The 27,697-nt window shown below is 51.6% G+C and overlaps 1 protein-coding gene across 9 annotated transcripts; it reads left to right on the top strand.

Annotated features, from left to right (window-relative positions):
- Positions 1-1,520: 1,520 nt before the first annotated feature.
- Positions 1,521-27,092, top strand: SH3GLB2 (SH3 domain containing GRB2 like, endophilin B2). 9 transcript variants are annotated; one of them, XM_060154134.1, is made up of 13 exons: positions 1,524-1,735; positions 5,965-6,106; positions 6,935-7,063; positions 19,915-20,048; positions 20,322-20,414; positions 22,540-22,602; positions 23,733-23,882; positions 24,290-24,313; positions 24,838-24,927; positions 25,263-25,363; positions 25,628-25,642; positions 25,766-26,006; positions 26,340-27,092. In XM_060154134.1, the coding sequence occupies exons 1-13, from the start codon at positions 1,673-1,675 to the stop codon at positions 26,445-26,447; spliced, it is 1,353 nt and encodes a 450-aa protein (XP_060010117.1). In that variant the 5' UTR covers positions 1,524-1,672; the 3' UTR covers positions 26,448-27,092. The 9 variants fall into 9 exon arrangements, with proteins under 9 accessions (XP_060010126.1, XP_060010122.1, XP_060010123.1 ...); XM_060154135.1 differs by lacking the exon at positions 23,733-23,882 and having other exon boundaries at positions 6,902-7,063; XM_060154136.1 differs by lacking the exon at positions 23,733-23,882 and having other exon boundaries at positions 1,528-1,735.
- Positions 27,093-27,697: the final 605 nt, after the last annotated feature.

Consider the following 27,697-nt stretch of genomic DNA (forward strand, 5'->3'; position numbering starts at 1 on the left):
CAACCCTGGGTATCTGATCACCCTCCATATTTGATCAAATTCTTCATCCTCCATCCTCAATATCTTATCCCCCTAGCCTGCCCTCCGCAAGAATGTCACTAGCCTTGATGTTCCCACTTAGTCATTTTCCATCCCCTGACATCCCCACTCTGCTCATTGTCTATAAATCTCCACTTGTCCTTGTTGTATTTGGAGTTGAGACCAATCTCTCTCCCCTACTGCAACACCCCCCCCTGCACTAGGCTCTCTTGAATAAAGTCTTCCTTACAGTCCTGAACAAGTATCATGAATGGTTTTTTCTTTAACCTTGCTCAGTGTGGTTATTGAATGAATTAACATGTAACTACATTGATTTATGGCTCTTGAAAGATGATATGATTGTATGCTGGCTAAATAAATGATATAGTTAGCTACAGACAGACACTGGTACATAAGTCAGTGATCAATACAAATAGAAATACGTAGTGAACACATAGAAACACACAAAGAAACACATAGAGATGATGAACTGCAGGTGTGTGAGTGGCACAAAAGTTGATGATGGCTCCATATAGATAATAACGCAGATCAGTAGTTCTGAACCTGTGGTGCACATTTAAGTCACCTGGAAGCTTTTCAAGACTCCACCTGCCGGGCTCCACCTGAACTGAGAGAACCAGGGCTGGGAGTGGGCCCAGGGATTTTTTCATAAACCTCCAGATGACTTGAAGCTCACTCTGGACAGACAGGCTGGGGTAGAAGATGGGGAACTGGTATAAGTGCAGGGAGATAATCGAAGCCAGGAATCCAGGGGACAGAGCCAGAGAGGAAAGGGTACCAGTTCAGGAACAGAACTCTCCACTGGGTAAGAAGATGAAGTCTAGACGTAGAGAGCGGGGAGCAGTGGACACAGGTAATAAGCCCCTTCCAAGCCCCATGGGAGGGGGGGAAATGTATGTGCAGGCCATCCTTTTGCCTGTTTGGGGCTGTGAGAAGCTGGTTCAAGGTCAGCACATGTCCAGGCCTGGAGGGAAGCACGTTCCTCCACCTGGGCTGAACGGAAGCCCCTCTTTCTCTTCTCCTTCCTTCCCCTTAACTCCTGCACACACCCTCACCCAACTTTGGAGAACCAGAGGGTTTCCGGGGGCCAAACAGCCATTCCCCAGCGGTGGAGGACCAGTCCCCAGCTGGCCTATCCCCTGGCTCAATTGTCCTTAGTGTCACCAAGGTTGGGGCAGAAGAGGAGGGGGGGCTAGAGAGGTCAAGGTGGTGGTGATGGTCGACACAGAAAGATCCAGGTCAAAAGACGCCGAGAAATAGGGAGCCAGAGGGCCCAGCAGGCCAGGAGGATGCGAATCGACCAAGGGAAGAGGCACAAACGGGCGGGGGCCATAGGACGAGGAAGCGAGAGGCCGGCCCGGTGGCGGCCGCAGGGGGCAGCCGCGAGCAGCCTCAAGCCGGGCCCCCTCCGCCCCGCCCCGCCCCCCCCCGCCCCCCGGAGGCTCCTCCCCCGCGGCCGGTGCCCCTCCCTGCGCGCTCGGGCAAGCTTGACGGAGGCGGCTGGGGCTGGGCCAGGGGGGCGCGCTAAGGGCCAGAGCACCGGCAGCAGGTGGGCGCGGTGCGAGCTGGCGGCGGCGGGCCGGGGGCTGCCGGGCGGCGCACGGGCCGGACGTGGCCGGCCGTGCGGAGCGCCATGGACTTCAACATGAAGAAGCTGGCGTCGGACGCGGGCATCTTCTTCACCCGGGCCGTGCAGGTGAGGCCGTACACCCTGGGCCCCGCGCGGCCGGCGGGCACCCCTGCAGCAGAGCCCGGGGCCGCGGGAGAAGGCCCTCGCGGCCGCCGCTCCTTCCCCGCTGCGGAGTCGCCCTAACCGCCCCCCCAGCCCCTCCTCCTTTTGCGGTGCCCAGTAGAGAGAAAGAGCCCGGGGCGGCCGGCCACACTGGCCGCACCCTCAGCGTGGCCCAGGCCTGGGGAGTGAGCCGGGCCTGCCTCGGCCCTGCTGCCGCGGGGGAGGTGTCAGCCTCCACCATTTCGACCCGCCGGCCGGGTAGTCCCGCTGTCCTGGCGCCCGCCCCGCCCCCGGTGGGGGGCTCCGCTGAGGAGGGCAGAGGGCCCCAGGCGGTTCCTGTCTCCTTGCCCTTGCCCAGCGGTGACTCTGACTCCCGGCAGGCGTTTGGAGGCCTGAGTTTCAGGCCTAAGGACTCGTGCACCCGCCCTGACCCCTTCTCTGAGCCTCAGTCTCCGCACCTGTGCAATGGACTGGTGGTACTGATTCCCTCAGGTCCCTTTTACACGCTTCGATAGTCCGGAAGCCAGGAGGGCTGGGGTTATTTACTTTCTGCTCCGTGGGAGGCCTGTTTCTCTTATTTCCCCAGGCCCCCGGGGGCTGGCTGGGTGCCCTCCTTGGGAAGCTGTACAGTGGGTGATGCTGGGATTAGAACAAGTCCTATCCATTTGGGGACAAGGGAAAAAACAGAAGCAGCTGAGTGTAATAGTGAAGACCGGGAGTCAGCTGTGGGTGTGGAGGCCCCTCTAGTGACTTTGAAGACGGGGGCTTCACCTCTCTGGGCCACAGTTTTTCAGTCTGAAAAATGGCCTTAGCAGTCCCTCCCTCCCAGCATGGATGTGAGTGTCCCAGGTGTTCCCCGTGAACATGCTCACTAAAGGCAAGTCATTCTTGGTGTAACGTGGTTAGTATTGCAGCTGTGCAGCATGTGACGTTAGGCAAGTCTCGGAGCCTCCGTGTTCCCTTCTGTCAATCAGGGGTCGCACCAGTCTGCCTCCCAGGGTGGCTGCTGCCTTGGGGCTTGGCCCGTCACAGCGCTCTGGGAACAGATTCTGTTGTTTGTCCTTGCCCTGGTTGTTGGTTCTCTGGAGGAGCCCAGCCCCAGTCTCTTAGAAGCCCACACGCCCATGTTTACTAGAAAGCACAGTGTCCCGTTGAGGATTTGCGCCCCAGAGAGGGTTTGCTGCTCTGTGTTCGAAGCCCTGCCGTGGACCCCAGCCCTAGTGGGGATGCTAGCAGCCTGGAGTTCATTGGCCAGCCCCTGTCCATTCAGAAGGTAGGGAATTCTCCCCAGTGTCGGTATGGCAACCACTTTATCTCCCACATCTGGGAAGAACCTGATCTGCCAGTTTCCTGCTACTTTGGGGCCCTAGCACCTGACCTGGCCAGGCCTGCAGAGCCTGGGGTATGGGGAAGCTTGGTCCCTGTGGCCTCTTTTCTCCTGGGGGTGGGCAGGCCCACTGGTTCGCCCATACTGGAGTGGGAGCCAGCGCCCAGGCCCCCGCCTCCAGAGTGGAGGAGGGAGCTGGGAGCTTTATAAATAGAGGCTTTCTCTGGCCCTGCACGCCCACCCCCTGCTGCTGCCATCTTGCAGGGAGCAGCCTCTGAAGCCGGGGCCCTTCCTGTTGGCAGGGATGGGGCAGGGTGGCAGCCAGAAGAGAGAAGGGCTTGAAATGTCACCTGGGCAGGAGAGCGCACTCAGGGGACCCTCCTGAGGCCAGTCTGCCCTGGAGTAGGAGTCAGCCAGGAGGGATGGGGGTGGTTTATTATTAATGTGTGGGCAGCTCCTCTGCGTGGGTGCCACCTACCTACGCACGACATGCTGGGTAAGCGCTCAGCCCCTCCATGTGTTGAGGACACTTCTAGGAGCCTCACCTCATCCCCATCCGGTAGGGAACTGGACCTTGGCCCTGGGATGAGAATCCGGAGGCCAGATCCCTTTTGCGTGGGAGATTCTAGGATGGCTTCTCAGTCCCCGAACTGTGCCTTGAAGGTCAGGAGGGGTTTGCCGAGTTGGTCCAGGTGATGGGGACAGCCCAGCTAAGGGCACCGAGACAGGAAAACCTAAGGCATGTTTGGGTAAGATGCCAGTGGGGGTGGGAGTGGGCAGTGGAAGTGCTAGTACTAATGCTGTTGGTAGTATTTGCAGTATTACTAATAGCAGTGGTAGGAGTAATGATAATAAAAGCCAGGGAGGCTGTGGCCTCGTTCTCATCCGAGCCAGGCAGGCAGCGGTGAACGTGGGAAGGATGCCCAAGATGTTGGGAAAGCCCGGTGGGACTTTGAACCTGGGTGGGTGTGTGGTGTGAGGGACGGGTGGCCAGGTGGCACGGCGGGGAGTGCTGCCATTAGCCTTGGTAAGAAGGGGAGGTGCTCAGGTGCACACTGAGGGTGACACAATCGCCTGAATCATACTGGCTGGTGCCAGCAGGGTAAGGATGTCCCTAGGTGGCTCCTGAGGGCCACGGAGGGACCTGAGGGAGACCTTTTATTAATGATGATGATGACGCCAGCTGACGTTTATCAGGCCTATACTGTGTGCTGACCACGAAACTAAGCACCTTCCAAATATTCTGTGAGATAGGTCCTGTTATCCCCGGGGGGAAACTGAGGACCAGAGAGGTGACTTTGCCTCTGACCCTCGATTTTCTCATCTGCAAAATGGGGTAATGCTAACCCCTGCAGGGTCTGGGTGAGGTGAGGCCTCTTCAGGGCCTGGCTCGGGGAGGCCCCAGCTTGGGGAATGTGACGAAGAAGAGGAATCGGGAGACCGGGAGGAGGCCAGGAGCAGCTGGTTCCCAGGTGAGGAGCCGCAGGCTCTAACCCTGGCCCACCCAGCTCTGCAGAGGGAAACCCAAGCCCCCATGCATAATTGATGGCTGCCGAGCTGGAGCAGCCCGACAGGGCAGCCTGACCACCGGAGGTGCCTCCTGCCCCTTGCAGCTGGACCTGTCCTTGGCCTCTGGATGCCTCACCGCTGCCTAGTCATCTGCGAAGGGCCTCCAGACCCCCAGCCTGTGTGACTCCAGCGCAGCCTGCCTCTTACTCAGTCTCAGCGGCATCTTCTGTGAAATGGGAAACTTGGCCGGCCTGAGGGCAGTGTCTGTTGTTGTCAGGGCTGATCTACTCCTGCAGGTCTTCACCCCTTTGCTGTTTGCCTGTGACCTCCCCTTGGCTGGACGGGGCCTTTGAGATCAGAGAGGCCAGGACTTGGGCCGGTTTCTGGTTTTTCTTAGGTGGCCCCCATGGTTTCTGCCAGCTCTGAAGGGGGACCCTTGTGACATCCTGGTCCTTTCCTGGCCTTGGGGCGGGGCTGCCGAGCTTTCTGGGCCCTGGGTGTGCCCAGCAGTTGGCTCTGATGAGCTGGCGCTGTTCCCCATCTACCACTCCAGGCAACCGGAGGCCAGCCGTGTGGCCATCCTCCCCAGGCTCTGCATTCCCCTTCCTTCCCAGCCATCTCTCTGTGCATCAGCTCTTAACAGCATCAGCTCTTACACTGAGCACTGCCTGTCGGCCAGATCCTAGCCTTCATGTCTTATCCACATCTTTTTTATTTCATTCTTACAACCTATGAGGGAGATGCTACTACTTATTATTACCATTTTCAGCTTAGGAAACTGATGCTCAGAGAGGCAAAGCCACTTGCCCAAGGTCACACAGCTCATCAGACTGAGACTTGAATCAAGTCCCTCTGATTCTGGAACCTGGGTTCCTCTGACTCCCTCCCTTGGTATCCCCTTCCCGTGGCTCCCAGCTGCCCCTGGAACATCCTGATAACCCCAGACCTTGCTCTGTGCCCCTTTTGTTCCCTGAGCACTTGTAACCAAGTGCTTTCCTTCAGAGTCAGGCTGGGGGGACCCTTAGTGGTAGGCTCCCAAGGGTTCCTTACACCCTAAGCTGTATGTCTGATTTTGATGTGCTTTTTTGGGGAGAGGGAGTCTGTATCTTTCATTGGATTTCCAAAAGGAGCCATGATCCCCAAACCCTGGTCCAACCACCTCATTTCACAGAGGAAGAAACTGAGGCCCAGGGCAAGGTTGCACCTTGATCAAGGTCACAGAGCAGGTCAGGGGCAGAGCAAGTTTCTTGACCTTGGGGCCTGAGTTCCAGCCAGGTGGGAGGAGTAGATGGGCGGGGCAGGGGTGCTCCTTCTGTCCCCCTTTCTGAGCCCTCCACCCTGGGTGCTCTCCCCACAGTTCACAGAGGAGAAATTCGGCCAGGCCGAGAAGACCGAGCTTGATGCCCAGTTCGAGAACCTTCTGGCCCGGGCAGACAGCACCAAGAACTGGACGGAGAAAATCCTGAGGCAGACAGAGGTGCTGCTGCAACCCAACCCCAGTGAGTGGACACGGGCCGGCCCCGGGCTCGGGGCGGGAAGCAGCGGGCAGGAGCCCCAGCTGCTGAGACCGTGCAGGTGGGCCTGGGCGGCAGGTGGGATTTGGGTTAGACTCTTGGGGCTTAAGGCTGCTGTTTTGGGGGGTCCCACTTAAAGAAAACAGCAGACTCAGTGTTGGGCTCCAGGATGCGCTCTCTGGGACAGTGGAAATGCTAAGTGTCGCACAGAGGAGTTGAAGAAATGCCTGGACACTAAAACACAGTTGGGAGAAGAGGCAGGAGAAACGGGAGCCAGGTCACTAGAGGGAAGGCAGCGAGGCTCAGGGATGAAAGAGGACTTGCCGAGAGTCACACGCAGCGTGGTGCAGGCAGACGCAGCTGCAGGAGAACCTGTGGGAAGAGAGGGGCTGGCTGACCTGGGGTCGTGGGACTTGTCTGCCTGTATGTCTGCGGTTAGCTGAGTGAGTGTGCTGAGAGCTTTCTGGGGCCAGGCCAGGGCATTGCCCACGTGTGTGTTATGCCCTGCAAGTCCATAGTGTAAGGAGGGAGAAGCTCTGGGGCAGGAAGGGGTGACACTTGCCTTCAGCTGTGTGACCTCGGGCAGGCATTTCACGTGTCTGAGCCGTGGCTTCTTCCTCTCTAGAGGGAGGGCTTCGCGGGGTCAAGTGCCAGTCTCACACAGTTGAGAATCAGCAAGAGAGTATTCTGGAAGTCCCCAGGCTGGACGCCCCTGTGGGCAGGCCCTGGTCTGGATCTGTTTCTGTCACCACGGCTTTCATCCTTGGGCTCCTACCGAAGAGCCCTGTGGCTTTGGCTGCCGTCTCCCCGCAGGTGCCCGAGTGGAGGAGTTCCTGTATGAGAAGCTGGACAGGAAGGTGCCCTCGAGGGTCACCAACGGGGAACTGCTGGCTCAGTACATGGCAGAGGCGGCCAGTGAGCTGGGGCCCACCACGCCCTACGGTGAGCCAGTCCTCACAGCCAGGGTCGGGGGTCACGGTCTCTGGCACGAATCTTCTTCCCTCCCTTCTCTCCTTCCTTTCTCTGTTTTTTAATTTGCACACATGATACCTGGATTCATTCTGCTTGTAAACACCTCAATCAATGGAGGTGAAAATAGAGTAAAATATAGAAGCCTCCCGGGACTTCCCTGGTGGTCCAGTGCTTAAGACTGCGCTCCCAGTGCTGTGGGCACAGGTTTGATCCCCGGTCGGGGAACTAAGATCCCGCATGCCGCACAGTGCAGCCAAAAAACGAACAAAAAAAATTGAAGCCTCCCTTACCCAGGTTTGGTTCGTGTGTACTTTTCAATGGGATCATGTTATGTGTACTGTTCTGCAACCTGATTTTTAAACTTGGCATTGCACTACAGATGATCTGTTCACAGCACTTATAGGGTCACCTCAAGCTTTATTTTTTAAGTTTTATCTAGGTACAACTTATACACTATAAAGTACACCTGTTTTAAGTGTGTAATTTGATGATTTTTAGTGAATTTACAGAATTGAACAAACATCCCCCAATCCAATTTGTGTTTTTGAAATTTTATTTAATTAATTTTTTAATTGAAGTATAGTTGATTTACAATATCGTGTTAGTTTCAAGTGTACAGCACAGTGATTCAGTTATACACACACACACACAACATAAATATATATTCCTTTTCAAATACTTCACTTTTAGGTTATTACAAAATATTGAGTGTAGTTCCCAGTGCTATACAGTGGGTCTTGTTGGTTATCTATTTTATATACAGTAGTGTGTATATGTTAATCCCAACCTCCTAATTTATCCCTCCTCCCACCCCCCCTTTCCCCTTTGGTAACCATAAGTTTGTTTTCTGTGTCTCTGAGTCTGTTTCTGTCTTGTAAATTAGTTCATTTGTATCATTTTTTAAGATTCCACATGTATGTGGTATCATATGATATTTGTGTTTCTCTGTCTGGCTTAACTTCACTTAGTATGATAATCTCTAGTTGTGTCCATGTTGCTGTAAATGGCATTATTTCATTCTTTTTTATGGCCGAGTAATACTCCATTGTATTTATATACCAGATCTTCTTTATCCATTCACCTGTTGATCGACATTTAGGTTGCCTCAATGTCTTGTCTATTGTGAATAGTGCTGCAATGAATATTGGGGTGCATATAGCTTTTCCAATTATGGTTTCCTCTGGATATATACCCAGGAGTGGGATTGCAGGATCATATGGTAGCTCTGTTTTTACTTTTTAAAGGAACCTCCATACTGTTCTCCATTGTGGCTGCACCAGTTTACATTCCCACCAACCGTGTAGGAGGGCTCCCTTTTCTGCACACCCTCTCCAGCATTTATTATATGTAGACTTTTTGATGATAGTCATTCTGACTGGTGTGAGGAGATACCTCACTGTAGTTTTGATTTGCATTTCTGTAAAAATTAGCGATGTTGAGCATCTTTTCATGTACCTTTTGGCCACCTATATGTCTTCTTTGGAGAAGTGTCTATTTAGATCTTTTGCCCATTTTTTGATTGGGTTGCTTGTTTTTCTGATATTGAGCTGTATGAGCTGTTTGTATATTTTGGAGATTAATCCCTTGTCAGTTGCATCGTTTGCAAATATTTTCTCCCATCTTGTAGGTTGTCTTTTCGTTTTGTTTCCTTTGGTTTGGTTTCCTTTGCTAAGCAAAAGCTTTTAAGTTTAATTCCCATTTGTTTATTTTTGTTCTTGTTTCCATTACTCTAAGAGACGGATCCAAAAAGATACTGGTGCAATTTATGTCAAAGAGTGTCCTGCCTATGTTTTCCTCTAGGAGTTTTTGTTTGTTTGTTTTTTATATATATTTTTGGCTGCATTGGGTCTTCGTTGTTGTGCGCAGGCTTTCTCCAGTTGTGGTGAGCGGGGGCCACTCTTCCTTCCGGTGCACAGGCTTATCATTGCAGTGGCTTCTCTTGTTGTGGAGCATGGGCTCTAGGTGCGCAGGCTTCAGTAGTTGTGGCACACAGGCTCAGTAGTTGTAGCTTGTGGGCTCTAGAGCACAGGCTCAGTAGCTGTGGCACGTGGGCTTAGTTGCTCCGCGGCATGTGGGATCATCCCAGACCAGGGCTTGAACCCGTGTCTCCTGCATTGGCAGGCAGATTCTTAACCACTGTGCCACCAGGGAAGTCCCCCTCTAGGAGTTTTATAGTATCTGGTCTTACATTTAGTTCTTTAATCCATTTTGAGTTTATTTTTGTGCATGGTGTTAGAGAATTTCTAATTTCATTCTTTTAATTTAGCTGTCCAGTTTGCTCAGCACCACTTATTGAAGAGATTGTCTTTTCTCCATTGTATATTCTTGCCTCCATTGTCGTAGAGTAATTGACTGTAGGTGCATGGGTTTATTTCTAGGCTTTCTGTCCTGTTCCATTGGTCTATATTTCTGTTTTTGTGCCAGTACCATACTGTTTTGATTACTGTAGCTTTGTAGTATAGTCTGAAGTCAGGAAACTTGATTCCTCCAGCTCCATTTTTCTTTCTCAAGATTGCTTTGGCTATTCAGGGTCTTTTGTGTTTCCATACAAATTTTAAAATTTTTTGTTCTAGTTCTGTGAAAAATGCCATTGGTAATTTGATAAGGATTGCACTGAATCTGTAGATTGCCTTGGATAGTATAGTCATTTTGAGAATACTGATTCTTCCAATCCAAGAACACAGTATATCTTTCCATCTGTTTGTGTCATCTTTGGGTGTTTTTTTTTTTGGCTGTGCCGCGTGGCTTGTGGGATCTTAGTTCCTAACCACTGGACCACCAGGGAATTCCCTCATCTTCCATTTCTTTCATCAGCATCTTATAATTTTCAGAGTACAGTTCTTTTGCTTCCTTAGATAGCTTTTTTTAAAAAAAATAAATTTATTTATTTATCTTTTTTTTTTTGGCTGCATTGGGTCTTTGCTGTTGTGCACAGGCTTCCTCTAGTTGTGGCTGCTCTTCATTGTGATGGCTTCTCTTGTTGCGGAGCACGGGCTCCAGGCACGCGGGCGTTAGTTGTGGCACGTGGGCTCAGTAGTTGTGGCTCGTGGGCTCCAGAGCGCAGGCTCAGCAGTTATGATGCACAGGCTTAGTTGTTCCGCGGCATGTGGGATCTTCCCAGACCAGAGCTTGAACCCATGTCCCCTGCATTAGCAGGCGGATTCCTAACCACTGCGCCACCAGGAAATGTCTCCTTAGGTAGTTTTATTCCTAGGTATTTTTATTCTTTTTAATTTCTGTCTCTGGTCTTTCATTGTTAGTGTATAGAAATGCAACAGATTTCTGTTTATTAATTTTGTATCCTGCAACTTTATCGAATTCACTGATTAGCTCTAGTAGTTTTCTGGTGGCATCTTTAGGATTTTCTATGTACAGTATCATGTCATCTGCAAACAGTGAGAGTTTTACTTCTTCTTTTCCAATTTGGATTCTTTTATTTCTTTTTCTTCTCTGATTGCTGTGGCTAGGACTTCCAAAACTATGTTAAATAAAAGTGGCATGAGTGGACATCTTTTGTCTTGTTCCTGACCTTAAAGAAAATGCTTTTAGTTTGTTACCATTGAGTATGATGTTAGCTGTGGGTTTGTCATATATGGCCTTTATTATGTTGAGGTAGGTTCCCTCTATGCCCACTTTCTGGAGTGTTTTTATCATAAATGGATGTTGAATTTTATCAAAAGCTTTTTTTGCATCTATTGAGATGATCATATGGTTTTTATTCTTCAATTTGTTAATGTGGTATATCACACCGATTGTTTTACGGACATTGAAAAATCCTTACAGGGACTTCCCTGGTGGTCCAGTGGGTAGGACTCGACGCTCCCAATGCAGGGTGCCCAGGTTCAATCCCTGGTCAAGGAACTAGATCCTGCATGCATGCCGCAACTAAGAGTCCGCACGCTGCAACTAAGAAGTCCGCACACCACAACTAAGGAGCCCACACATTGCAACTGAGAGCCCACGTGCTGCAACTAAGACCTGGTGCAGCCAATATAAATAAATAAATATTGGAAAAAAAGGAAGAAAAATCCCACTTGGTAATGGTGTATGATCCTTTTAATGTATTATTGGATTCAATTTGCTAGTATTTTGTTGAGGATTTTTGTGTCTATGTTCTTCAGTGATATTGGCCTGTAATTTTCTTTTTGTGTGGTATCTTTGTCGGTATTTGGTATCAGGGTGATGGTGGTCTCATAGAATGAGTTTGTTTCCTGCCTCTGCAATTTTTGGAATAGTTTCAGAAGGATAGGTGTTAACTCTTCTTTAAACATTTGGTAGAATTTTCCTGTGAAGCCATCTGGTCCATCTGGACTTTTGTTTGTTGGAAGTTTTTAAATCAGAAATTGTATTTCAGTACTTGTAATTGGTCTGTTCATATTTCCTCTTTCTTCCTGGTTCAGTCTTGGGAGATGGTACCTTTTTAAGAATTTGTACATTTCTTCTAGGTTGTCCATTTTAGTAGCATATAGTTGCTTGAAGTAGTTTCTTACAGTCCTTTGTACTTCTGTGGTGTTGGTTGCAGCTTCTTCCTTTTCATTTCTAATATTACTGATTTGGGTCCTCTCCCTTTTTTCCTTGATGAGCCTGGCTAAAGATTTATCAATTTTGTTTATCTTTTCAAAGAACCAGCTTTTAGTTTCATCTATCTTTTCTGTTGTTTTCTTAGTCTCTAATTTATTTATTGATGCTCTGTTCTTTATGATTTCTTTCCTACTAACTTTAGGTTTGTTTGTTCTTCATTTTCTAGTTGCTTTAGGTGTAAGGTTTGGTTGTTTATTTGAGATTTTTCTTGCTTCCTGAGGTAAGCTTGTATCACTATAAACTTGCCTCTTAGAACTGCTTTTGCTGTGTCCCATAGGTTTTGGCATAGTGTTTTCATTTCCCTCTAAGTATTTTTTAATTTCATCTTTGATTTCTTTTTTTATTAATTAATTAATTTATTTATTTATTTGTCTGCGCTAGGTCCTAGTTGCGGCATGTGGGATCTTTTAGTTGCAACATGCGGGCTCCTTTATTTGCGGCATGCGGGATCTAGTTCCCTGACCAGGTATCGAACCTGGGCCCCCTGCATTGGGAGTGCAGAGTCTTAATCACTGGACCACCAGGGAAGTCGCTCATCTTTGATTTCTTTGGTGAGCCATTGGTTGTTTAGTAGCACATTGTTTACCCTCCACGTGCTTGTGTTTTTTGCAGTTTTTTTCTTGGACTTGATTGCTAATCTCATAGCATTGTGGTCAAAAAAGATACTTGATATGATTTCAGTTTTCTTAAATTTACCAAAACTTGCTTTGTGGTCCAGCATGTGATCTATCCTGGAGAATATTCCATGTACACTTGAAAAGAATGTGTATTCTGCTGCTTTTGGATGGAAAGCTCTACAAATAACAATTAAGTCCATCTGGTCTAATGTGTCATCTAAGGCCTGTGTTTCCTTATTGATTTTCTGTCTGGATGAACTGTTCATTGATGTAAGTGGGGTGTTTAAGTAGACCCATATTATTGTTTACTGTCGATTTCTCTTTTTACATCTGTTAACATTTGCCTTATATATCGAGGTGCTTCTGTGTTGGATGCATATATATTTATAATTGCTATACCTTCTTTTTGGATTGATCCCTTGATCATTATGTAGTGTCCTTCTTTGTCTCTTGTAGCAGTCTTTATTTTAAAGTCTGTTTTGTCTGGGACTTCCCTGGCTATCCAGTGGTTAAGACTCTGTGCTTCCAATGCAGGGGGCTCAGGTTCGATCCCTGGTCAGGGAACTAAGATCGCACATGCTGCACGGCACAACCAAAAAAAATGAAATGGGTCTCTTGTAGACAACATATATATGGGTCTTGTGTCTTGTTTTTGTATCCATTCAGCCAATTTGTGTCTTTTGGTTGGAGCATTTAATCTGTTTACGTTTAAGGTAATCATCGATGTGTATGTTCTTATTGCCATTTTTTTATACATTTATTTATTTTAATTAATTAATTAATTTATTGGCTGTGTTGGGTCTTTATTGCTGTGTGTGGGCTTTCTCTAGTTGTGGCGAGAGGCGGCTACTCTTTGTTGCGGTGCACAGGCTTCTTGTTGCAGTGGCTTCTCTTGTGGAGCACGGGCTCTAGGCATCGGTCTTCAGTCGTTGTGGCTCTCAGTCTCGGTAGTTGTGGCTCGCAGGCTCTAGAGCACAGGCTCAGTAATTGTGGTGCCCGGGCTTAGTTGCTCCGTGGCATGTGGGATCTTCCTGGACCAGGGCTCAAACTTGTGTCCCCTGCATTGGCAGGCGGATTCTTAACCACTGTGCCACCAGGGAAGTCCCTTATTGCCATTTTGTTAATTGTTTTGGATTTGTTTTTGTAGGTCTTTTTTCTTCCTTTCCTCTTTTCTTTCCTCCTTTCTTGTGATTTGATGACTTTATTTTTTAAGGGTTTAGGATAGATGGATTAAACATTTTTTAAAATATTTATTTATTTATTTGGTTGCATCGGGTCTTAGTTGCGGCACGAAGAATCTTTCAGTGTGGCACGTGGGCTCTTCGTTGCAGCATGTGGGCTTCTCTCTAGTTGTGGCACGTGGGCTCTGTAGTTGTGGTGTGTGGGCTCCAGAGTGCGTGGGCTGTGTAGTTTGCAGCACGCAGGCTCTCCCATTGAGGTGCGTGAGCTCAGTAGCTGCGGCGTGCGGGCTTAGTTGCCCATGGCACGTGGGATCTTAGTTCCCCGACCAGGGATTGAACCTGTGTCCCCTGCATTGGAAGGTGGATTCTTTACCACTGGCCCACTGGGGAAGTCGCTGATGACTATCTTTAGTGTTGTGTTTGGAATTCTTTTTCTTTTTCATGTGTGTATCTGTTATAAATTTCTCATTTGCGGTTACCATGAGGTTTTGATATAGCAGTCTGTATAACTACACGATTGTTTTAAGTTGCTGATCTCTTAATTTCAAATGCATTTCAGATGTCCTGCACTTGTGCTCTCCTTCTCTCACAGTTACTGGTCTTGATATCCCGTTTGTGTGTGGATGATTTCCTACCTTTACTGTATGTTCACCTGTACTGGTGAGCTTTCCCATTTCATAATTTTCTTGTTTCTAGTTGTGGCCTTTTCTTTTTCGCTTAGGGAAGTTCCTTTAGCATTTATTGTAAAGCTGGCTTGGTGCTGTTCAATTATTTTAGCTTTTGCTTGTCCGTAAAGCTTTTGATTTCTTCATCAAATCTGAACGAGAGCCTTACTGGGTAGAGTATTCCTTTTTTTTTTTTTTTTTTGTGGTACGCGGGCCTCTCACTATTGTGGCCTCTCCCGTTGAGGAGCACAGGCTCTGGACGCGCAGGCTCAGCGGCCACGGCTCACGGGCCCAGCCGCTCCACGGCATATGGGATCTTCCCGGACCGGGGCACGAACCCGTGTCCCCTGCATCGGCAGGTGGACTCTCAACCACTGCGCCACCAGGGAAGCCCTGGGTAGAGTATTCTTGTTTGTAGGTTTTTCCTTTTCATCACTTTAAATATATGGTGCCACTCCTTTCTGGCCTGCAGAGTTTCTGCTGAAAAATCAGCTGATAGTCTTACAGGGATTCCCTTGTATGTTATTTGTTGCTTTTCCCTTGTTGCTTTTAATATTTCTCTTTGTCTTTATTTTTGTCAGTTTGACTACTGTGTGTCTTGGTGTATTTCTCCTTGGGTTTATCCTGTATGAGACTTTCTGTGCTTCCTGGACTTGGGTGACTCCCCCAATCCAATTTAAAGAACATTTCCATCACCTGCAAAAAAGTAACTGGTGTCTACTTATAGTCAGTCCCACGCCCACCCCCAGACAACTAATGTGGCTTTGTTATTTTTCGTTGTTGTTTTTGTCTTTTTTTTTATAAATTTATTTATTTATTTGGCTGCATGCGGGATCTTTCATTGCGGCACACAAGCTTCTCTCTACTTGCGTGGCATGCAGGCTCCAGAGCACGTGGGCTCAGTAGTTGCGGCATGTGAGCTCTCTAGTTGTGGCACATGGGCTCTAGAGTGTGTGGGCTCAGTGGTTGCAGCACACAGGCTTAGTTGCCCCGCGGCACGTGGGATCTTAGTTCCCCGACCAGGGATCGAACCCAAGTCCCCTGCATTGGAAGGTGGATTCTTAACCACTGGACCACCAGGGAAATCCCAATGTGGTTTTGTCTCTATAAATTTGCCTTTTCTGAATATTTCATATAAATGGAATCAAGCGATATGTTGTTTTTTGCACGTGGCTTCTTTGTCTTTGAGGTTCATCCATGTTATAATGTGTTTTAGGATTTTATCCCTTCTTACTGTTGAAGAGTGTTCCACTGTATGGGCTGATCTCATTTTCTTTGTCCACTTACCATTTGAGAGACATTTGGGTTGTTTTGCTTTGAACAGTTGCATATGAACTTTTGTGAGGATGTATGTCTTCACTTCTACTGGGTATATACCTAGGAGTGGAATTGCTGAGTCATATGGTAAATTTATGTTTAACATTTTTTTTAAATTTAATTTTATTTTTGGCTGTGCTGTGCAGCTTTCAGGATCTTAGTTCCACAACCGGGGATTGAACCCTGGCCCTCGGCAGTGAAAGTGCAGAGTCCTAACCACTGGACCACCAACCTTTTAAGAAATTGCCAGACTGTTTTCCAAAGTGGCTGTGTGATTTTACATCCCACCAGCAGGGTGGTGGTTAATTTCCTGATATTTATGGATTTTCCAAGTTTCCTTCTGTTATTGATTTCTAATTTAATGTCGCTGTGGTCAGAAAACATACTTTGCATAATTTTAATCCTTTTAAATGTGTTAAGACTTGTTTATGGCCTATAGTGTGTGGTATCTACTGGAGGATGTTTCATGTTCACTTAGATATTGTACTTTATGTTGTAGGGTAGTGTTGTCAGGCCATCTTGGTTGATAGTGTTGTTTATCTTCTATATCCTTGTTGATTTTGTCTTATTGCCCCATCCTTTATTGAGAGTATTAAAGTCTCCAATTATTTCTGTTGAAGTATTTCTGTCTTTATTCTGTCAGTGTTTGCTTCATGTATTTTGGAGCTGTGTTGTTAGGTCTGTATGTTTATAATTATATATCTCCCTGATGAATTGGCCCTTCTATCATTGTAAAATACTACTCTTTGTCTCTAGTTAACATTTTTTGGTCTTAAAGTCTGCTTATCTGATAGTAGTATGGCCACTCCTGTTCTCTTATGATCACTCCTATTCTCATATTGTTATATGCAAACAGGGGCATGTATCTTTTTCTGTCCTTCTATTTTCACCATACTTATGTCTTTAAATCTAAGGTATGTCTCTTGTAGAGAGCATGTATTTGAATCTTTTTTAAAAAAATCCAATCTGACAGTCTTTACCTTTTGATTGGAGTGTTTAATTCATTTACATTTAATGTAATTGTTGATGTGGTCGGATTGCCATTTCGTTATTGTCTCCCTGTATCTCAGGTGTTTTTTGTTTGATCCTCTGTTACTGCCTTCTTTTGAGTTAAATAGATATTTTCTAGTGTAATATTCTAATTTCTTTGTTGCTTTTTTTTTTTACTTTAAAAATCTTTCTTAGTGGGTTTTTATAAAATATATTTATTTATATTTATTTTGGCTGTGCCAGGTCTTAGTTGCAGCATTCAGGATCTTCACTGCAGCATGTAGGATCTTTAGTTGCAGTATGTGGGTTTCTTAGTTGCGACATGCATGCAGGATCTAGATCCCTGACCAAGGATCAAACCCATATCCCCTGCATTGGGAGTGTGGAGTCTTACCCACTGGACCACCAGGGAAGTCCATCTTAGTGGTTTTATAATTTAAATTACAATATGCATTTTAACTTAACACAATCTACTTTGGAGTAATACTAACTGAATTCCAGTAAAATATCGACACTTTGCTCCAGTATAACTCCCTTCTCGCCCTCTTCCTTTGTGCTATTATTGTCATACACATTATATCTCAACAACACAGTTTTATAATTATTGTTTTATGTAGTTGTCTTTTAAATCAATTAAGAAAAGAGAAAAAAGTTTATATTGTCTTTTATATGTGCTTATATAATTACCTTTACTGCTGCTCTGTATTTCCTTATGTAGATTCAGGTTACCATCTAGTGTCATTTCACTTTAACCTGAAGTATTTCTTCTATGGTAGGTCTGCCAGCAATGAATTCTTTTAGCCTTTGTTTATCTGGGAATGTCTTTATTTTGTGTTCACTTTTGGAAGACAGTTTTGCTGTATATAAAATTCTTGGATGAGAGTTTTTTCCTTTCATCACTTTGAATATATCCTCTCACTATCTGGCCTCCCTTGTTTCTGATAAGAAGCCAGTTCAAATCTGCTGTTGAACCCTTCTAGTGATTTTTTCTTATCAGTTGTTATACTTTTCAACTCTAGAATTTTCATTTCTTTTTTATAGTTTTAATCTCTTTATTGACATTCCTTATTTGAGAAGTCATTGTGATCATATTTTCCTTAAATCTTTAAACATTGCTTCTATTAGGTTTTTTATTTTTTAATTAAAAGTATAGTTGATTTATAATATGTTTCTGGTGTACAGCATAGTGATTTAGTATTTTTGCAGATTATATTCCATTATAGGTTATTACAAGATAATGGCTATAATTCCCTGTGCTATACAGTGTATCCTTTTTTTAAAAAAATTATTTTTGGCTGTGTTGGGTCTTCATTGCTGTGCACGGGCTTTCTCTAGTTGCAGCGAGTGGGGGCTGCTCTTCGTTGTGGTGTGTGGGCTTCTCATTGCAGTGGCTTCTCTTCGTTGCAGAGCACTGGCTCTAGGTGCATGGGCTTCAGTAGTTGTGGCATGCAGGCTCAGTAGTTGTGGCTCGCAGGCTCTAGAGCACAGGCTCAGTAGTTGTAGCGCATGGGCTTAGTTGTTCTGTGGCATATGGGATCTTTCCAGACCAGGGTTCGAACCTGTGTCCTCTGCCTTGGCAGGTGGATTCTTTATTTTTTAATAAATTTATTCATTTATTTATTTTTGGCTATGTTGGGTCTTCATTGCTGCACGTGGGCTTTCCCTAGTTGTGGAGAGAGGGGCTACTCTTTGTTGCAATGCACCGGCTTCTTATCGAGGTTGCTTCTCTTGTTGCAGAGCACGGGTTCTAGGAACACGGGCTTCAGTAGTTGTGGCATGTGGGCTCAGTAGTTGTGGCTCGTGGGCTCTAGAGCGCAGGCTCAGTAGTTGTGGCACATGGGCCTAGTTGCTCCACAGCATGTGGGATCTTTCCAGACCAGGGATTGAACCTGTGTCCCCTGAATTGTCAGGAGGGTTCTTAAGCACTGCGCCACCAGGGAAGTCCCTATATCCTTGTTGCTTATCTATTACATATATAGTAGTTTAATCCCATAACCCTAATTTGTCCCTCCCCACCGTCAGGGTTTTGTTTTGTTTTTGTTTTTTTACTTATTTGTAATAGCTGCTTAGAAGTCTTGGTCTGCTAGGTCTAATATCTGGGCCTCCTTGGAGATAGTGTCTGTTGATTGCTTTTCTTTCCCTGTGCACTGTCCGTACTTTCCTATTTCTTTGCATGTCTTACAATTTTTGTTGAGTTATTACTGCTGTTTGTTTGTTTCTTTAGAGACTTGCCTGAGCTAACTGTTTAGAGTCTGTGTTCTCTGCAGTATGCAGCTACTGATGTCTACTTGTTTTTCTTTTTAAATTATCCTTTTTATTTTTAAGCCTAGCTTCCTAGGGGTTTCTTCCAGGTCAGCATATGTTAGTGGTCAGCCAATGATTAATCAGAGGTTGTGCTTAAACATCTTGCACCATTAAGGCTTTACTGATGAATCTATGAGTGGGCTGGGGAACACACTCAAAGTTCAAGCAATTTACATGTCTGCCCAGCTTTTAGTTTGTGAATGTGCAAAGCATCCCACTAGCCAGGAATGAGTTGATGGCTGGGGTACTCTCCCATCTCTCCCAAGTGTGCTATACACACGCATAGCCTTCCAGACCACCAGAGATATCTGGATTTCATCAAGGCCCACTATGACTATCTCATTTCCCAGACCTCCTGTTAAATTTCCGGCAGCTCTGTTGCTTGTTCCAACCAGTATTCCAGCTTCACGTTAGCTGTGATGTTCCTGATTATTTGCCATTGAGATCACTATTGTTTGTGGTCCTGTCCCATGGGTTCTTCTGTGTTCCAGCCCAAATCAAGTCAGCCCCCTCAGGGCTTGCCCCACCCTGCTAGAGCTACAGCACCACAGAGCTTGAGGAGATGGGAGTACCCCCAGGCCAAAAAGCCACAGGCTCCATTGTTTTTACCAAGGTCCAAAAGTTCTGGAATAAATGCTTCTCAATTTGTTATTTGCCTTAGGTTAACTTCCAGAGTCCAGAAATCGTTGTTTTTGAGAACTGTGTCCAGTTGTGGTTTTTTTAAAAGGATATTCTTTTTTTAAAATTTTATTTTATTTTGGGCTGCACTGCACAGCATACAGGATCTAGTTCCCCGACCAGGGATTGAACCTGGGCCCCCTGCAGTTGAAGCGTGGAGTCTTAACCATTGGATCACCAAGGAAGTCCCTGTGTGTAGTTTTATTATTGCTTTTTGGGGAGAGGATTTGCTGAGCTCCTTCCTCTGTCATTCTGGAAGTCCCCCCCCCACACACATCTTTTTAATGGCTGTGTAGCGTTCCGCTCTCCGGGCATCCCACTGTTCATTTGTCGATAGGTATATGGATATGTAGATTTTCACATCTTCCCAGGCCAGCCGTTCTGCTCTTGCCTCTCAGAACATCTCTCTCTGAGCTCTCCCCTACTTCCTGGGGGTCAGAGCGGCCTGAGCCCGACCCTCTTCCTCACCCCTCCACTTTGTTTCTCAGGAAAGACACTGATCAAGGTGGCAGAAGCAGAAAAGCGCCTGGGAGCCGCAGAGAGGGATTTTATCCACACGGCCTCCATCGGCTTCCTTACACCCCTGCGCACCTTCCTGGAAGGGGACTGGAAGACGATTTCGGTGAGGAGCCTGGGGCCACTTGCTTCCTGGTGATGGTGGCAGCCCTCCTCATAGCTGCTGAGCCCAGGCTCTCCTCCCGTGCTGGGACCCAGCACTCCTGGGACCTCCCCAGACATGGCTCTTGTGGACTGAGTGGCCTGGAGTGGATGACTCCCCCCGTCCAGGCCTCAGTTTCCCCGTCTTGACCAGATGGTCCTGGGGGCTGGTCCTGCCAGGGCCAGGGGTCTCCCAGGGCTGCGCAGGTCTCACTGTTCCCTGTTCCCACCCCCTCAGAAGGAGAGGCGGCTCCTCCATAACCGGCGTCTGGACCTGGATGCCTGCAAAGCACGGCTGAAGAAGGCCAAGGCCGCAGAAGCCAAAGCCACGGTAGGTGTCGTGCCGGCCTCCTGCCGCCCCCCCCCCCCCCCCCCGCACCGGTCCTGGTTGGAGCCAAGGAGGGGGTGAAGGGACCTGGTGTTTGGCATGACTTCTCTCCCCTGTCCCTGCCTGGAGAGGCCTGGCTGGGGACTGCTGCTCTGGGCTGACCACTTCAGGTCACACCTCTCTGCCCCACCTGCAACGGACCCCTGGCGGCCCAGAGCCCTGGGACCCAGGGCAGATGTTGATGGGGTGGGCGGACCAGCAGTGCCCCGACCTGGGCTCAGGTCGGCCCACAGCCTCCCCAGACCGACAGCCAGTTGGCTTCTTGCATGCCCCTGCCCTGCCCTCCCTGGGTGCTCGGCTCTGTTCCCGGCTCTGCCCGGGCATGGCTCCCCCTACTAACTCCCCCACCTGCTGCTCCAGCGCTGGTCGCAGGGTGCCCTGTGCTCAGGCTCCCCTGTGGTGGTGCGGAGCGCCCCGGAGCTGGACCACCCGCCTGCCCAGGGGCGTGTCTGAGGGGCCCTCTGGGAGCCCCACGGCACTGGGTAGGGCCTGGGCTGTCTTCGCTCCCCCTTCACTCTCGGCTCACGGAGGCCTGTTCAGCCAGGCCGATGGGACACAGTGTGGGACACTTTGACCAGGGCTAGGCCAGGGTTGGGAGAGCTGGGCCTGAGGGTGGCCAGGCTGCTTGGGGTGCAGGGCCCGAAAGGCCACCTCACGCCCTGGGGAGGGAATCCCCAGGTCAGGTCCAGGGCACGCCATGGAAACATCCGGCCTGGGCTCCCCGCTCCCCTGAGAGTTCCAGCCTCCAGCCCTTCTCGCGTTCGCCACCCTCAGTGTGGCCACCTGGGGCCGCGGAGCCTGGGCAGTGCGTCTGGCGAGAGCCGTGGGCAAGGTCCCGGCTCATCCAATTATGTGGGGTCCAAACTGGAGGCAGGGGCTCAGCCACTGGAGTCTTGTTGGCTTGGGCAGGATGACCTATGTCTGTCTAAGTCACCTGGACAGGACAGTCTCCCCGCCACTCAGGGGTGGACCACCTCTCTGGAGTAACTTGGCCAGGACAAGCTCTTCCTACATCAGCCAGGTGGGGGAGCCCTTCCTTAGTTACTGGGACGGCACGACCTCCCCTCCAGTTGGTTGGCCCAGAGTCTTTGGCTTGGGCAGGACACCCCGTCCCGAGCTGGGCCCTGGCAGCCCAGATACAGCATCCCAGAGGACTCCGGCCCAGCAGTGCACCCCGTCCTTCCTACCCCTCTCAACACACACACACACACACGCACGCACGCACGCACGCACGCACGCACGTGTGTCAGGACTCCTTCCAGAGGGCAGGGTTGTGTGACCCCAGGGGCCTGCTCCCGCCTGCGCTGTGGACTCACTAACTCTTTTGTTTTTGTTCCTTTCTGTTCTGCTTTGGGTAACTTGGCTCAGTGTGAGGGAGATGTGAGTATACCTATCCCACGTGCTGTGCTGCTTCTGGTTTGCCCATCTCGGCCTCGGGCCCACAGTGCCGGGTCGGCCGGGGACGTCCTCGGGGCGTTTTGCAAGCAGCTGGTCTCCCCACTGGAGGCTCTACCATGTGTAGCCTCTGCTTCGGGGGGACGCCAGGCATTGGAGCCTGTGAGTCAGCTTTTTGCAAATGTTGAAAGCCTGTCACTGTGTCCATCCATGCATCTGTCTGTCCATCCTCGTTGTGGGGAGAGGGGCCTGGTCCTTGCTGCAGGAGCGAGAGACGTGGTGTGCGGAGGTTCTGGATGGAGAGAGCTGGGTGGGGCGGGCTTTGTTGGGAGGACGGTGGGTCTAGTTGGGGCATCTGAGTGAGGCCGGGGCCTGGGGACGAGGGTCCGTGGCCGCCGGGCCAGGGGCTGGACCCGTCTGTGGCTTGCCCCAGGTAAGAGCCCTGATGGCAGGCATGTCCACCCACTTAACCTTGGTCTGGACTCGCCTCGGCCCGCCTCCTCCGCAGGTGGTTGGCTTGGGGAGAAGCGGGGGGCTCCGTGTTGTATTTGTACCCTCCTGTCCGTGGGGTCGGGGGCTCCTGGCATCTCCCATGGGAGGGTCTAGGGCGGCCTTCCGGCCCGGCCCCGGCCCCGCATGACCCCCTCCTCCCATGAACTCTGTTCCCCGCCAGACGGTGCCTGACTTTCAGGAGACTAGACCTCGTAATTACATTCTCTCGGCCAGCGCCTCCGCGGTAAGCGCCCCTGCCCCGCCCCGCTCCCCCTCCCCTCCCACACTCGGGCCTGGGCCTGATGTGCAGCGAACTGGAGCCAGAGGGGCAGGCAGGGGCCGCGCCCCTGGTCAGGCAAGTCCTGTCCACCCGCCTCTGCCCTGTGCCCTGTGCCCGTGTTGCCGGCCTTGCTTCTCCCTGCCCAGCGCTGAAGGTGAGCCTGGCCCACTGCGCGGCACAGCCCGGTGCACTTGGGGCGGCAGCGGCCCCACCTCCAGGGCACCTGAGAGTCTGCCCAGCCTCGACCCCCCCAAAGCAGGCACCGCCCCCTCCCACACTCACCGTCCCGGAGCGGCCGTGCGGCCCGGAGGAGAGGGAGGAGGTCTGGGCCTGGCCTGCCACGGGGTCATGGGAGACAGGGACGGCGCTGTCCATCCAGCTGCCTCCATAGCACATCTGCTAGGTGTCGTGGAAGTGCTTGAGACTGAACAGGGAGGGTGGGAGGGCACAGCTGGGTGGGGGAAGGAGCCGCCTGGGCCCGAGGCCCAGAGGTTGGAGAACAGAGCGTGTCCCGAGCTGGCCTGAAGCTGAGCGTGAGCGCGGGGCGGGGGCGGGGACTCTGGAGGTCGGATGGGCGGGGCTGGATCAGGAGGACGTTGAATGTCTTGGTGTCTTTTTTTCCTACAGCTCTGTTGAGATTTGTGGTATTTACTGTTTAGTTTGGGAAATAGGCAGATCACACCTATCCCATCATGCCTGTCGAAACCACCACTGTGTCTTTCTCTGCCTCTCTCTCTCTCTCTGTCCCTTCCACCACCCCCACCCCACCCCCCGACGGGTGACAACCTTCTGCAAAGACCCTCTGGCTCTTCTCCATCTGTCATAAGCATGTTGCTGTGTGCAGTCATTTGTCCTCGGGGGCGTGAACCACAGTGTAGTCCACCGGGCCCCTGTGGCTGGGTCTCCGACGTGTGTCCACGTGGAGGTTGCTTCCCGTGTTGTGATTTGCTAAACGGCACTGAGGTGGGACACATCTGTCCAAGGGCTGGCCTTGTTTTGCTTTCCGCATTTCAGGTCACATCGTAGGGTAGCAGCGGGCAGGAGAAATGGGTCTCCTAAGCCGTGGGGGGGGGAGGGGGGTCTTTCTTCTTTAGACTCTGGATGACACTTCCCGCCCCCCTTCCTGGGCCGAGTGGAAAGAGGAGTATCCAGGAGGGTGGAGACGGCCCTGTTTTTTCCTTGTGCCTTTGAACCCCAGTGTGACTCGGGCACGAGGCTGCCTTTCTCTGCCGAAGGACAGAAAGGTTCAGTGACTGGTCCAGGGTCACACAGTCCTGCCTCCCAGCCCACCAGCCTTAGCCAAGTGTCAGGGTGGGGTGCGGGACGCTCAATCTCCCTTGAGACCCCAGTCAGAGCCTGGGGACTGGCACTGTAGGAGAAACCCAAGTAGGACTCCCCAGCTGGCTGTCCCCCCTCCCCGCATGTGGCATGTGGGACTAGACGGACTATGATGTCGGAGCTCCCCCTTTCACACCAGGCCTCACCCCAGCCTCAGCCCCTCGTTGGGCTGTGGGGAGGGAGTTGGGGAGAGGTTGGGGTCTCAGGGAGCTGGGGCAGGGCCTGGGCTCTGGGGTTCAGCCGTCCTCCCCTCCCCTGCTGACCGGTGCCCCCCTCCCTCCCCCGCTGACCTGTCCTCTTGTGGTCTCCGCAGCTCTGGAATGATGAGGTGGACAAGGTAAGTCGGGGCTCAGGGAAGAGGCTGCAGGGGGTGGGCAACGGGAGTCCAGGCTCACCTGCTGCCGTCAGGGGCAGGTCTGTTTCTAGTTCTGGGCTCTGCCCTCACTCTCTGGGGCCACGGTAGGGGTTGTCACTTCACCTCTGCCCTGTTGCACACAGTGGGCCCTCCGGAGGCAACTGTTGGTTGGATTTGTCCCTGATGCGTGATGGCGTCAGATGGGCAAATGAATATGAAAGGCCAAGGCAGGGCGCCCGAGGCTCTGTCTGCTTGTCCAGGAACTGGCCTCAGGAGGGGGTGGGGTCCAAGCGGGGCTCCTCCAGTGGTCAGGGCTTCAGGCCTGACGTCAGGGGTGGGAAGTGCACTCCTGCCACCGATGTCTGCATCCCCGGGGGGGAAGTGACAGCTGCCACAGAAGGGAAGAGGAGGCCGCTCCTGGGCGGCTTCAGGGGCGCGGGAGAAGGCGGTGGGAGGGAAACTGGGGGGCGGTTCTTGTTCTCGCGCTCATGCCCCACCCTTCCCAGGCTGAGCAGGAGCTCCGAGTGGCCCAGACAGAGTTTGACCGGCAGGCAGAAGTGACCCGGCTCCTGCTGGAGGGAATCAGTAGCACGCACGTGAGTCCTGCCCCCGTTTCCTCCTCCTGTCGTCCACCGTCTTCTTGCCGCCCCTTGTGTCCCCATGAAACTAGTCCATATTGAGGCAGCGAGTGAACCTGGATCTCGAAGGCAGGTGGGGCAGGGTGTGCTTGAGCCCGCAGTCTGTAAGGATGGGATTCAGCCTCGGCAGAGCAGGTCCCAAAGGGTGGGTACCTCCCTCCAACCCCAGGGAGCAAGTGGCCTGGGCAGAAGACATCAGAATGCCGGGCCAGGGTCTGCAGAGGACAGGATGGGGAATGGGATGTTTTGGCCCCTCGCATCCCCCCCGTCAGCCATGGGCGTCTTCCCCGCAGGTGAACCACCTTCGCTGCCTCCATGAGTTCGTTGAGTCTCAGACCACTTACTATGCCCAGTGCTACCGCCACATGCTGGACCTACAGAAACAGCTGGGCAGGTGCCCACCGGGGTCCCCTGGCTCCCAGCCCCGACCGCCCCAAGCTCGGAAAGCCCCGTGACACCCAGGGCGGGGTGGAGGGCTGCCAACTGTGGTGGGACATCACACTGCTCTCTGGGCCCGGGCACCCTCTCACAATGACAGCGAGGTGGCTGGCCTTGGGGACCTCTGGCGCGGTTTCTTGAGACTGTGTGGGGTGGGGGGTGGCGGGGATGGCGGGAGCATCTCACATTCCCCGTTTCCCTCTTCCTTTCATGCCGCCAGCTCCCAGGGAGCCATGTAAGTAGCGGGGTCTCCTCGCCTCCGCGGCCGTGGACCTAGCTGGTGTTTGGCGGGGCACAGGGGACTCCCGGGGGTGTGTGGCTCCCGGCTGCTGAGGTGTGCCCCCGCTCTCCTCTCCAGATTTCCAGGCACCTTCGTGGGCACCACAGAGCCCGCTTCCCCGCCCCTCAGCAGCACCTCGCCCACCACCGCCGCGGCCACTATGCCTGGGGGGCCCTCTGTGGCCAGCCTGGCTCCTCCGGGGGAGGCCGCTCTCCGCCTGGAGGAGGTGGCGCCTCCCGCCAGCGGGACCCGGAAGGCCCGGGTCCTCTATGACTACGAGGCGGCCGACAGCAGCGAGCTGGCCCTGCTGGCTGACGAGGTAGGCCTGGGGGCCACGAGGACGGGGGGAGGGCCGGCTCACGGGCGCCGGGAAACTGGAGCTGGGGGCATGGGGCCTGCAGACCCTGCACCGCGGGCTTCCAGCCTCCGAGTGGCCCTGCGGGTAGAGCTGGGGCCAGTCGGGTAGGCAGAGACGGCTCCAGCTCTGAGGAAGCAGCCTCTCTGATCTGGCTCTGTAGAGCAGCTGAGGAGGTGAGCAGCTCAGGAGGTGTCGTTTCCTATGTATCAGGGGAGACCGCAAGTCTGTTCCCCCTTAGGGCTGGGGCCAGTTCTGCCTGGCCGGGGCGTGACCCTCCTTCTCCGCCCTCCCCAGCTCATCACTGTCTACAGCCTGCCTGGCATGGACCCTGACTGGCTCATTGGCGAGAGAGGCAACAAGAAGGGCAAGGTCCCTGTCACCTACTTGGAACTGCTTAGCTAAGCAGGCCCCCTCCCAGGCCCCTGCCCATTCTGGCCTGGGCAGGAGAGGATGGGTGCAGCCCTGCCACTTGTCTTGTCTGTTGGTGACCCAGCTGCTCAGGGTGGGGAAAGTAACCCCATCCCATCCCGCCCCTGGTCCTCCAGCTGCGAGGGGCCCCAGAAGCTGAATGATCCCGGCCCCTCCCCCAGCCCTGCTTCTGGAGATTCCCCCCCCACGCCCCTGCCTGCATTTCTGAGCGTACCAGCCCTCCCGGCTCCTGCTAAGGAGGGAGGGCCTGGCTGCAGCAGCTGCACTCAGCGCCTAGGCCCGTGGGGGTCAGTGCAGAAGGCCTGAGGAAGCCCTGGGGTGCACCCTGGGGGAGGGAGCTCCTGCCTTTTAGTTGCCAAAAGCAGCAAAGGGGGAAAGGCAGGCAGGTGTGTGGAGGCCTGAGGACCGGATGTCGTCCCCTCTGGATGAGCTGGAGCAGAGGGGAGCCTGGGCCACGGAGCGGCATCTCCCTGGTGCTACCCTTCCCCTCATACAGCTCAAGCCAAGTATGGTGGCTGCAGCCTGCACCTCTCCACACTCACTTTTTAACTGATCTTTTTACTCTGCCTGTCTGCTTGCTCTCTAGCCAGTGACAAATAATAAACCATCCTTCGTGTGCATGTTGCCTGAGCTCCGGTCGGGTCGCGGGCCTCACAGGTGGGAAAGGGAAGAGGAGACTTCACATCTGCACCACCCCTCCTTCTAGGGGGAGGGCGTGATGTAGAAAGAGAGCAACGTGCCTGCTGTGGGCCCCTCCCAGAAGCACTAGGGCAGAGGGAGGGAGAGCTCTTAGGGCAAAGCCAGTACCTCCCTTCCTCCCACGCTGCCTGTGCTGCTCAGGAGGGAGTGCTGTTCTCCTACTGCAGCTGCGTAATTACGTTTTTTTTTTGGGGGGGGGGGCGGTGGGGGTTTGTTTGGGCCACGCCGTGCAGCTTGCAGGATCTTACTTCCCCAGCCAGGGGTTGAACCCAGGCCCCCTGCAGTGGAAGCGCAGGGTCCTAACCACTGGACCCACCAGGGAAGTCCCAGGAAGCTGCATAATAGATGTTTTATTCCTAAGAAAGACTTGCCTAAAATCGGGTAGAGGGGACTGTAAAATTTGCACGATAGTTTAAGCTCGAGTAATTGCCGGCTGACAGTGCTTCCCAGGGGCCCGGCACTGAGCCAAGCACGTTCACGTGTATTCTCGTGTCGTCCTCGCAGATGAGGGAAGAAGAGATCAG

Source organism: Lagenorhynchus albirostris, chromosome 7, assembly GCF_949774975.1.
Source record: "Lagenorhynchus albirostris chromosome 7, mLagAlb1.1, whole genome shotgun sequence".
Classification (NCBI taxonomy): Eukaryota; Metazoa; Chordata; class Mammalia; order Artiodactyla; family Delphinidae; genus Lagenorhynchus; species Lagenorhynchus albirostris.